At 43.4% G+C, this 12,753-nt stretch overlaps 1 protein-coding gene across 7 annotated transcripts in view; it reads left to right on the forward strand.

Moving 5' to 3' along the window:
• LOC130185850 (dedicator of cytokinesis protein 3-like) overlaps positions 1–12,753 on the forward strand; it is a 184,838-nt gene that overhangs the window by 60,638 nt on the left and 111,447 nt on the right. For all 7 annotated transcript variants that reach the window (XM_056402628.1, XM_056402566.1, XM_056402575.1 and 4 more), the window contains exon 2: positions 7,454–7,537. In XM_056402628.1, the coding sequence (XP_056258603.1) occupies positions 7,454–7,537 (84 nt within the window). The remainder of the gene's footprint in view (positions 1–7,453; positions 7,538–12,753) is intronic.

Raw genomic sequence — 12,753 nt, forward strand, 5'->3', positions numbered from 1 at the left:
ACTATCGACAGCGAGCACCTGGACTTTTCATCAGGTTCTTGAAGTGTCTTTGTTTTCGTATTCGTATATCACGTCTAAGCACCGGAGCTGCAGGACGGAGGCGCTTCACACGACTCAGACTCTTGTGCCCGTCAGCATCAGCACGAACGCTCCTCTGATTCAAATGGACAACAGTCGTCTCCTGGGAGCTGCCCAGCATCCACCACCCTGACTGTCGGTTACTGAGACGTCTCTGGTTGAGCAGTCGGGGGGTAAAGTGCAAGCGAGTAGTTTGTCCGTTTAGCCTATTAATAGCGGGGGAGCAGATCTCCAGGCTCGATGTGACATACTGAGATCTGCGTCCCATCTGTGCGGTGCAGTTGATCTTAGCTGAATGTGGGTTGGTGTGTGCCGTCTGTGCCGCCCCGCTCACTACTGTAGGTTCACAGAGGTGGCCTAGTTCTGCTCGCCGCCTGGCGCCGAGGAAGACGTCCCCGCTCCGTTACCGCGCTCCCCACGCCAACCTCTGTACCCAGTGTTCCTGTCTTACATCTCATCTTACAGTTTGTTATTATGCAGCTTAAGAGCTTACAGGAGATCTGCCTCACATGCGTGCACGCTGGCACACAGTCACCGCACATGCATATGAATAAATAAATAAATAAAGGAACACATGTAAAAGAAAACGAAAAGCTGCGTGTTTCTCTAATCACCATCTTTGGATCTGAATCTCTTTTCCTCTCTCTCCTGCTCCGTGTTCCCTCCGATTTTTTTCACCTCATCACACTTAGAAAACCTCGTCCTCCCCATCAGCTGTGGAGCAGCAGTAACTACAGGGTATGGGGAAAATCTCTGTCACACACACACACACACACACAGATACAAACGCAGCAACACACACTTACACACAGTCCATCTGCTGGAGTGCTGAGTGCACTTGAGACTTTGCATGTGCCTGTGGGCATCGAGGAGGATGTTAAAATGACAAGCTTCATGTCTTAATTAGGATGAGATCTGTTCATGGGGCATGATGACACACACACACACACACACACACACACACACACACACACACAATCATGTACATAGAAACTCATTTATAGAGAAAAAGCATTAAAGAGCATCTTCTGTTCTTACTCTCCCTCTCTCTCCGTGTTCAAACAGACCTGAGAGTCAACCATGTTTAATCCTCCTCTATCACACACACACACACACGCACACACACACACACACACACACACACCACACACACACACACACACACACACTTGTCCGCACCATCCTTCCTCTTCTGACCTTTCCCTCTTTCTTTGCAGAACGGTGGTTGATCTGCAGCAGATCTGCAGCGCGGCTCACACACCCGAGGGATTCCCATTCATTCCCTTTCATGCGCGCGTCGATTGAACACACGACTAAATGCGCGTGTAATATGTTTCTTAGTCGGCCGCGTATCGCAGCGCCGGGCAGATTATACATAATACATGAGCACAACTTCCACAAAATGCAACATGATACGCATTAGACCGTTTGCAGCGAGAGGGAAATCCATTAAGAGGCTTTAAAGGAGAATTATGCAGCTTTTTTTACTCACTTTATTTCCTCACATGTCACATATTATGGTTTCATTTAAAGTTGAAACTGTTGTTAATGTGGTTCATGGCTCCACAGATGATGACTTATGCAGAGTGCTTCTGCATTTCCAAATTAAATAAGACGCAGCTCGTAAAGAGAGATTTCCAGGCCGAGCACCGGCCGCCGCCTCGCATCAAACACTCACATGTTTTTCTCATTTCTGAAAAGCTTTGACATGAAGCTGCAGCAGTTCCTTCTCCGACCGTCAGTGGATGTGTGCGACTGTTCCTGCTGGAAAAACACCACCAGCTCACCAATTTAACAAAGACAAACGATGATCATGTCGGTGCTCGACAACTAAAGAGCCCATTAAAATGTTATTATCCAGCAGAATAGCACACACACATTTAACTTAGAATAAAGTCAGAAAACCACAAATTTTACTGCATGAATTCTAATAATTGACATTTTTGCTGCCTGTCCCTGAATCCCACGTGTCTTCTTCTACTTTTATCAACTTTTACTATGTGTTAATGACAAAGGAATCAGCTTGTTGCTGATGTTTGCTTCCTGTGTAAAGGAGAAGTAATTAAAACTAAAAATAACTACATGTGAGGCCTCATTACGCTGCAGACTAACGATTCCGGTGTGAGTGGATAATTTGATATCGAAGCTGCTTCTGTGATGATTCTCTCTCTGTGTGATCGCGGCTGTCCGAAGTTTAACATCTCGATATCGTCCTTCCTCCAGAACCTTTACTGTTCGATATTTACAACAAATACTGCAGCTAATGATGGTGAATGGTTTCTAGTCCACGACCCTCCGATTAGTGTTCGACCCCGTATTTACTACATATGTAAAATATAAACATCTTGTACATTTACATGGATATTACATTAATTTCAACGTTTATACAGTTTACATGTAAAATATTGTCTTTTGGTGGATGGTTTGTCACGACTGTTTTAACCTCCGACCTCCTGAAGGTGGAGGAGGAATGTAAAACTTCTCACCAGCTTCACGTTGTAGTAAGTGACCTCCCAGATGTTCACACACCATTTAGCATTTAGCGCCACGTTCCCGCAGCTGTTTCTCCCTCCTGTCCGTTGGGAACAAGACGTTACTACAGCGGTGGCGTTGACGTCTGTGTGTGTGTGTGTGTGTGTGTGTGTGTGTGTGTGTGTGTGTTGACGCTCTCCATAAACATGTGAGGAGCGTTTCCAGTACGGTGGGTCACCACGCCCCGCCGTACAGATGGCCGTATTAATGATTGTCATTAACAGAATCATTACGACTTCACACTTTAAAGTCTCACAGTGAGTCTGCGAGAGACGAGATCATCTCATTCCCTCTAATTGAAACCCTGTGGATTTACTTTAATTGCTGAAATGGAACATGATTCTTAATATTCTTCTGGGGATGGAAATTCAACTATTTCAAATGAGTTTTTCCTCCGCTGCTGTTTGGAGCCTGGTGTTGTTTAATAAGAGATGACGAGTTGGCTTCAGTTTCATGTGACTGTGTCGTAACTCGACTGTGGCACTTACACAAAACCTGGAAAATCTCATGTTAAAGTAGCGCGTGCACTAACCAGCAGTGCAAGGGGCTTTTGGTTAAAAGCATCTTTCCTCTGAAAGTACAAACTTTGTTGTACCTGAACGTCGCTTCTCTGAATAATTCACAGCCATTAAATTTGTGTCAAACGTCCTCTTCAGTCGGTGTCTGGGTTGAACTCTGCAGCGGCAAATAAATATTGAAACAAAGCTTTTGAAGTCGCACCCTAAATTGAATTATCCTGTCAGGGGAAAGTGACTCATTCAAGTGCCACACACACACACACACACACACACACACACACACACACACACACACTACACATCCATTATTTCTAATTCTCTCTCACAGCCACATTCATACACAAACACACACACATAAAGGCCACAGGCTAAGCGGTGTGACTGGCCTAACAGATGTGAGTCATTTGTCAGACTATTGACCCAATCCACTGGATAAACTAAATGCCAATACCAGCCGGATAGAGCAACGCTAATCCCCGTGTGTGTGTGTGTGTGTGTGTGTGTGTGTGTGTGTGTGTGTGTGTGTGTTTCCCTCCTCTGTCTCTTCCTGTCTCTGCGGGGCTCTCAGCTTCTGTCACAGTCTCGCTGGAGGGAGAAAAACGTGTGTTTCACCACAAGTTTGAGGCAAACGAATCCAAAAGTTTGGTGAAAGAGTGAAACTGTGTCGTAAAAAAACAGGTTTTAATTCCAGACGTGAGAATCATATTTATAAAAAGCACTTTATGTAATAATAATAAAAAAAGAATCAGATCTTTGAGGGATTACCGGCTTGTCCACATCTGTATTCTGTTTCGTTGTTTTTAACCAGGATTAAACTTAATCTGGAAGATGTGGCATAAATGTAGAACATTTTCATCAATATCAGATCTTCTCATGAATTATAATTTCAGTCTTTAAGCTGGAAAAGCCTTTGATTCTCTGTCTGCCGTCAGGTAATAGATCTCTGATGAGGAGACACTGTAAATAGAAAATACATCTATTCATGAATCACCTCTCGTTTATCTTCATGTATTTCTTCTTTCCTCTCTCAGCTGTCGTCATGGCGTCAGATACAGTTCCTGATTGGTTCCTTTTAGAGCCGGATGCTGATGAGATAGAGCAGGTGATCAGATCGTTTGTTTTTACTAAAGCATTTTTGAGTTGAAGCGGTTTAAATGTAGCAGCTGTCTTTATTAAAGTAGAGGAAAAAGAAAACAACATGAACTACATCCCTTCACCTCTTCAACTCTGTTTGCCTCCTTGTCTTGAATCGTGGGAGAAGCTCAACAACATCAGTCTAAACGTAGACGTCTGTGGGCCAATGATATCAGCTGATTTAAGCTAACTGTAGATAAATGGCTGATATATAACAAGAAATTAAAGTAAAGGAAAACTGTTTTATTTTTTACTTTTAGTGAATTTGCAACTTTATTTTTCAACTGCATAAAATCCTGTCCTTGAACATATCTTGATCAGAACTCTTCAATAACTAAATGTGAAGGATCCTCATCAAGAATTAAATGAATATTTGCCAATATATCATTATCTGATTTATTTACTTATTTTTTAAAACCCCGCAGACATCGCAATTGGCATCAGCCTTAAAAATCCTGTATCAGCCGGATGTAGTTAGCGTTAGCGTTAGCATTAAATTAATCCAGCTGTGATGCGACTCCGGGGGAGAGAGGACACTCACACACACCAACACATGACCGCGGGCTGCGTCCGGGCCATTGGCTGTTAATAGGAGTTAAAACAACAAACAGGAGTCAGGTGGTTTGTGCTGGAGGCGTGGCCGAGGGCGGTTGTGACATCATAAAGTTCCAGAAGTGACGATGGCTCGTTTTAAGGCGCAGCTTCTGAATAACAGCTGCACGTGTTTCTCCATGGATTAAACACTTTAACACTTCCACAGTTTTAACACAGAACCTTCAACTGTTTTATGATAATTTAAAAACAAAACATGGAAATCTCACTTTCTAGAATACGGGACCTTTGAGTGTGAGTCTGTGTCTGTGTTGCTGTTTGTCACTTTCTGTCTGTTTAGGAATTAGAGCAGCATTAAAGCTTTCACAAAGCTGCTGTTTACGAATCAGTTTTATCTTCTGTCACTCGAGAAACATCAACCGTCATTTCCCATCAGCATTTTAACAGCTCTTACACGCTTCTTTTACTCTTTTTTATATGAGCGCACTAAAATATTATTGATGCTGGAACACGCTCGTTCTGCAACCGCAAAACTGTTTTACTACCTTTTACTGAGAAAGTAAACTAAAGCAAACTCTTGGAGCAGCAGTTGCAGTAACAGCTGAGCTCTGTAGATACACAGTGACGGCCGGAGAGTGAGTGTCATGAGGAGCGCGATCGCGTCCGGCTCATAAAGTTGGCTTTGTCTCCGAAGGTTGATTGACCGCAGAGCGAATGAGAAAGTAACTACTGGAAATAAAACGCCGTGACCTCAAGATGTGCGGTCTTCAAACACAAAGAGACTTTATCGAAACAGCCGGTGAGAGAGACAAAGATCGAGAGTTAAGATCTGGTCCCGTCTCACTTCCTGCTCGACATTCAGAGCAAGCTGCAGCTGCAGCCGCGGCCCGAGCTCGCCTCTCCACACACACACACACACACACACACACACACAGAGAATTACCTCTGACTTCCTGCTGAACAGTTTCAGTGTACAACAGTATGTTCTGATGATTACATCCTTACGATGTGTTTGATGGAACTGGAGATTTACACCTTGAAAACATTGTTTTTGAAGTGGAATATCCAGGTTGGAAAACTTTGAAGAATTCGTCTTGAAATCTTAAACACTCTTCAGAAACTTATAAAGCTGCTGTAAACACACACAGATATACACACTCAACACAAGCAACGCAGCTGTGAACCTTTAGCTGCAGTTAGCAAGCGGCTAAACCGTTAGCAACATTCAACGTAGCCAACGTTTAGATATCACAGGAAGAAGTTAGAAGCCTTGCCTCCAATAGGAACGCTCTCTCTCTCTCTCTCGCTCTCTCTCTCAAGACCTGTGATTGGCCGAACAGAACCTGGAGGAGGAGCAGACGTCTAGTTTCCCTCTAAGACTTCTTGATTTACAATTTGCTGAAAGATAATTATAGAGTTTTTGTTTCACTGACGCCAAAAAACTTCCCGCCGTCCTCAGCTTTAAAACTAAATCAATGTTAAACTGCATTATTGCCCCGTCCATCACAGGGAGACTCTGACCTCTGACCTTTATCCTCAGCCTTGTCGAGCACATTGTGTTCAATGAAGCCTTTGCACAACCCTGCAAAAAATGTACATTTAACTTTTTGCATATTTTCATCCTTCACATTTCTTGTTTATTTTTCACACCCATCTGGTTTATTGCCAAGTAGGTTTTCAACATACAAGGAATTTGCTTTGGTGTTTCGGTGCATGACAATAAACATAGTACGAAGAGAAGAAGAATAAACAAAGATAAAACAAACACTGTCGGTCAGGTATCTTGAATATAAAGAGAAAAGATTAACAGTAAAATAAAGTATTTACAATAAAAATGTGAAGAAATATTATAGAAAAATATAAATAGAAACAATTTACATACACTTATGAAACCTTTGGATACGTGGACTTGATTGTTTCAGTGATTTAGCAGTTTTCCCTTCTGATGTTCACCTGCTGCGTTGTGATGAACTACATTCTGCTTCTCGTTACAACTTGTTTAAGTGTTTTCTTCCATGTGCTACACATTATTTAAAATCCAACAGGCTTTGAACGTAGCATCTCGGTGTGAGGCAGCTGTGAGTAAAGAGTGTGTAGAAATACACAGGAAGAGAAACGGCGAGGGATGAGAGCAGCGTCTCGGCCGCTTCGTGTGACGTCTCAGTATTTCATATTTTCGTCCTGCTCGCAGTGACACACAGTGAGTGCAGCAGCCAAGTGAAGAAGCTCAGAGCTCTGTTGTTTCCTGCTCCGGTGCAGTCATGAGGAATATTAACATCAACGCCGTCTGGTGCATCACGGAGCGTGGATCGGCTCAGGCTCCGGTGCTGACGTCACGCTGCTGTCACGGGACAGGAAGTGACGGAGGAAGGGATGAAAGCAGATGAGGGCACAGCTTTGGGATTCATGTGGAACTGTACTTTAAATCAAATTTCTGTTGAATCTTTTTGAAGAATTAAAATATATATATTGCTGGATTAATGAAAGATGAAAGAAGTCGCCGCCTGACGTCAGTCTCTCATGTTGCCACTGTTTCTGTTTGTCTTTGTTTTCCACAGATTTCAGTAAAAACGGCTGCGATTCATTACATGCAATAATTCACCTTCCTCTTCCTCTCCCTCTTTTCTTGTCCTCCGCAGTGATCTGCAGCTTCCGGGGATCAGTGACTCAGGGTTTGGCTCTGGAGGTGGGAGAGACGGTTCAGATTCTGGAGAAATGTGAAGGTAAGATCCTGAGGAGCTGCTACTCCAATAATGTCCCCGATCACTGTTGGAACATCAGTGAAGCGCCAGTGATCACTGTCAACCTCCTCAAGGGTTAGAGATGACGATGCATCTTAAAGGAGTTTGGACCCCGTGGTTAAATCAGTCGGAAAACATCGATTTTACAGTTGTAGTTCACTCAGTTTTTATTAGTTTCAAACTGTGTCATGCAACAAAAATGCAACGTTTTTGAAGTGGAATATCCAGGTTGGAAAACTGGGAATGAATTCTTCTTGAAATCTTAAACACTCTTCACAAACAAACACTCGTCAGGACTTCTGCAACTTTGTGATGTCACAACAAAGCAGTCACCAAGCCCCGCCCACCTGGACCCACCATCCAAACCTTGTAGGATTTGGTTTCTCTGAGTGTTTTTACCTGAAACCTGCTGTATTTTTATTGGATCACTCAGAAAACACTGAGATGGTTTTTGGTTCTTCTTATGGATCAACACACGAAGAAAATCCTGAGAGTAGTTCCTGAGTAAAGATTTTTGTCCTGAGCCCCTGTAAATACAAACTGCTGAGTTAGTAAATGTAGCTAGCATTAAGTAATTCAGAAATATTGGTTATATGTGTTTTGCTCGACTCCTCTTTCTTCTGAAAAGACAACAGCTTTGTATTTTTCCTTCCTGTGTTTGGCGGCAGCAGCAGCAGCAGCAGATTCGTCTCCTGCTCTTTGCCTCAGTGAATCAGGGAAGAAAAGCTTCCACATTAACGCTGCCGCGGTCGCGTTATCACTAACGCACACAGTAGAAACAAAGTGACACTCATTGCTGCATGGTGCATAGTTCTCTGGAATAATTAGTGCAAATAGCCTGTAATAGCCCGGCGCGGGACTGGACGAGAGCCCAACTTATTAGACAGTGTTGCCCCCATTGTTATCCCTAGTTTGACTGGTGGAAATTAGCAGCTCAAACCAGGATGTGTGTGAAACGTTGTCTTTTGCAGATAATGAGTGAGTACGTGCTCCATTAGCCACAGCTGGGCAGGCCGCTGCCATCGATCCCCTGCCAGGGGCTGATGGGAGATTTCTTTACCTGAGGCGGTAAATGCCAGTGAGAGGGAGGAAGAGAGAGAGAGAGAGAGAGAGAGAGAGAAGAGGAAATGGCTTCCTCTTCCTCCTGTGTTGTCATCCCTCTTTGTCTTTCATCCTTCCTCTCCACTTCCCTCTACATCTTCCTCTCCTCTTCTGTCTGGTCTTCCTTCTATTCGCACTCAGATCCAATCAGCAGATAATTGGCTCCTGTTATGAAATGCAGCCCTTACAGCGAGGGACATGGGCGATTATCTGAGCCCTTGTGGTCCAAGCTGGCATCACAGCTTTCCTCTTAGCACACAGTGATTATCTGGGCAAACCACGGCTAGCTTTTGTCCAACAGCCCCCTGGCAACTTCAAGATTTCCCCAGCTCCTGTCATTATCTGAACAAGCAAAAGCATTTTAACAAAAATACTCTCCAACAATGAGGATATTCATGGGAGAATGTTTGCTAATGTTATTGTTAGATATTTATATTGAGGAAAACATGTTTTATGAAATATGTTTCGAACAAAAACCCAGTGGTGCTGACTAAGAAATGTCACCAACGATCAGTTTGTCTGTGGATTTTACTGAGTTCTGTCTTCTGGATGAACAGTGTGTGTGTGTGTGTGTGTGTGTGTGTGTGTGTGTGTGTCATCGTTGCCAATCCAGCTGCTGCAGAAACACTGCAGAGCTTTTACACTGAGTGTTCGAGCTGCAGGGAAGATCTTTCTTAAAACTGTCCGTCCCCGTCTTCTTCCACTTCTCTCGCTGCACTGACGCCAAATTATCTTCCCCTGACAGAAGCTCAATGACTATAATGTCAGTGATGTGGAGGAATGCAATCCCCACCTTCCAGTCTTATAATATGATATAGATTACAGACATAACACTTGAAAAAGCATTAGAGTTCGATTAAGGGGCGTAGCAGCGTTTTAAAGTGTGAGATTTTGACTCTTCGCACTGTCAGCATTACTGAAGCACCTGCAGTCTCAGCTGAGGACTGCCTCTTTATTTTTGAGAGGCTTTTCAGCTGTGACACATCTTCCACAGCGAAATGCTGTTAGCGTGGACGACCAGGAGAGAGATGGCTGCTGGTAAATATTACAATTTTAAAAAGTCTGGTCAGTGATTTTAGGACGTAGTAGAAGACATTTGTGAAACAGCGTCTGAGTATCAGCTGGTTTTCAGCCTTTAATCTTCTCTCTCCTCTCTTTGCTCACACATACAGTGTTTTAACACAGCTGAATTCAAAATAAAGCTGTTCTCATTTACATGTTTTTCTGATTCCGTTGTCATGACAACGGAACAAGTTTGAAACAGTGACTGAAACGCGGCTCATTAAAGCTAAATTTTAACTTCCAGGCCGTTTTCCAAGCTGCTGCTAAATTCCTGATTTTTATAACCAAGAGTTCGTCTGACAAAATCACCAAACACAAAAGTGAAAAACAAAGACTGAGCTGTGATTTCAGCTCTATTTACTTGTAACATTATCACTCAGTAGGAAAGTTAGAGGAACCAGAATATCTTCCTTATTCAGTCCTAAAAAGTCGCCTGATTTGACGCTACATGCTTCTTTGAAAGAAAGTCTTAAACAGTCTGAAAAGTCTGTAAATCTGGTGACAAATGTGTTACGTTGTTAATACTCCTTGTTCGTGCCAATTTGTTTTGAAAGAGCAACAGCCAATAGGGAAACTCCGACACTCAGCAGACCAATGATGTAACTTGATCACTCAGTCACAGACAGTTCGTGTTTATGGTGCTGGCCCTGCTGCAGCCAACAACCAGGCTGTGAGGAGATGAAATCGTGACGTGGGTAACACGAGTCATTCGGTCAGTCAACCTCTGGATCATAAAGTAGATATACTAACATGTTTTTGGCCATAACTCGAGAATTCATACGCTAACTATGACACGATGAAGCGGTGAGATTTTACATCCAATCGGTCGAAGGTCAACAACCACGAGGAGGAAATTCTAATCATCGATGTTTGCACAGTGCACTAATTTAACACTGATGATCGATACCTGAGCACCGGCAGTGCTGTGTAACCTGAGGACGCTGTGCTCACAGCGAGTAGCTCGGTGCCTCAGCTGCAGCTCACACCTTCTGTAGAGTCACTGTCATAACTGTAATTGCAATGAAAACGCCATCTCAGGTGCTGTTACTGCATCAACAAGCGATTTCTTCCTTCATGAAGTAGCTGGAGGTGTGTTCTGCAGGGAGAGGAAGCGTCGTTTAAGACTCATATTCAGCTGGTTTTAATATCTTGATGGAAACCTGCATTTATTGTATAACGCTGTATTCATAATGACTTCAGTCTGAACCTGCATTAATTCAACAAAAGTGGCTCCTCCAGTTCTGCCTCCCACTTAAAAATGATTCACGCTGATTATTGTTGTGAATTATTTTGATAACGGTGCAAAAATGATTATTCTAATAACCGCTCAGTGAGCCGATTGGATGCAGAGGGAGAGAGCGGCCGTGCGACGACGGACAAATTAGACACATACATGCACCTGCGTTCACACGGAGGCACCACACACACACACACACACACACACACACACACACACACACCTGATCTGTCATCTCCGCTTTCACTGATATATAATAATCATATTCACACTCCCACTGACAAATGAATTGTTTCTTCCAGTCTTTCTGTCCTCTTTTGTGTTTATCTAGTGAACACACTTGGCTACAGAAACACACACACACACATACACACACACACATACACACACACACACACACACACACACACACGTACCCTCATTTCAACCCTTACAAATAGGCCCAGACACTGCCGGTCCAGCCCCAGTCTGATTATCATATAGATGAGAGGCTGGGGAGTAAACACAGCCATCTTAACGAGGGTGATAAATGAATCTTGATTGGTTATTAATTAACCAGCCAATTAAACACCCATCTCCATATTTATATCAGATTATGGAGAACTACTGAGGAACTGGATCTCATGATCTTGCAAAAAGATAAGATGGAAATAAATATGAAGAATCCCGGCCGATGCAGAGTTAGTGTTTGGTTTTTTTTCTAAATGTTTAAGAAGTTTAAAAGTTATTATCAGGGAAACGACCTATTTCACAGTCTTTTAGGGAATTTCTCAACTTTTTCTTTTCAGAAATGTCGGACAAAATGTTCATCACAAACTCACAAGATGGACATCGTGGAGATTCAGATAATGTCAGAGATTCGTCGGCTCTGATCGAAGTGTGATAAATCGTCTCCGTAGCGGCGAACGCTGCGGAGGTCGGAGAGGGTCAGAGTAATAAAATGCATCGTTTTGATATGAACGTCTCTTTTTGCTTCACTCTGTCCGTGACAGAAAACGTTCGGCCAAGCCTCACGATTCCAGGAACCACAGACACAATCGTTTCTATTTCCACTCGGATGGAGACGGATGACGTCCCCGCGGTCTGAGAGCGCGTCTCGTGCTTTTCCTTCCCTGTACATGTTTAGTCCCTGGATACAAGTCATTTTTCAGCTGTCAAGGTTTTTACTTCGAGTTGAGTCAACTTTCATGACAGCTTTCTACTCCACAGAGGCATCTGATGAATGTCCCTCCATGTGGAAAGAGCTTTTGTGCTCTCTGAGTTACACACTAACACACACACACACACACACACACACACACACACACACACACACACACACACACACACACACACACACACACACACACACACACACACACACACACACACACACACACAAACACTGGATTCCAGCTCTTTGCTTTTAAACTGTGAGGCCTCCCATCAGGGAAGTCACAGGAGGGACAGACGTGAGAGCGACGGGTTCACATAAATCTGACCGCACAGACGGAATCACCTCTTTTTATTAGTTTCCCTGTGACTCACTCTTTCTCAGGACATTGTTGTCTCCGGTGTCCGTCAAGAGTAATGGTCCGCAAATCTGCTTTGAAAGCATAAAAATCTGCAGAACCTGTCGGAGAATCATCACATTTGAAAGTTTCCTCCAGTATCGCAGTGATGCAGCGACAGGAGCCGCTAATATTCATTCTGCAGCTTTTCATGAGGAGAACGTGAACAAACATAGGTTTAAAAAACAAACAAAATCGGGCTCAAGTTGTAGCCCTCAGCTGTCGGGGGGGCAGAAGGTCAGACTGTG

The sequence above is a fragment of the Seriola aureovittata genome, chromosome 2 (assembly GCF_021018895.1).
Source record: "Seriola aureovittata isolate HTS-2021-v1 ecotype China chromosome 2, ASM2101889v1, whole genome shotgun sequence".
Classification (NCBI taxonomy): Eukaryota; Metazoa; Chordata; class Actinopteri; order Carangiformes; family Carangidae; genus Seriola; species Seriola aureovittata.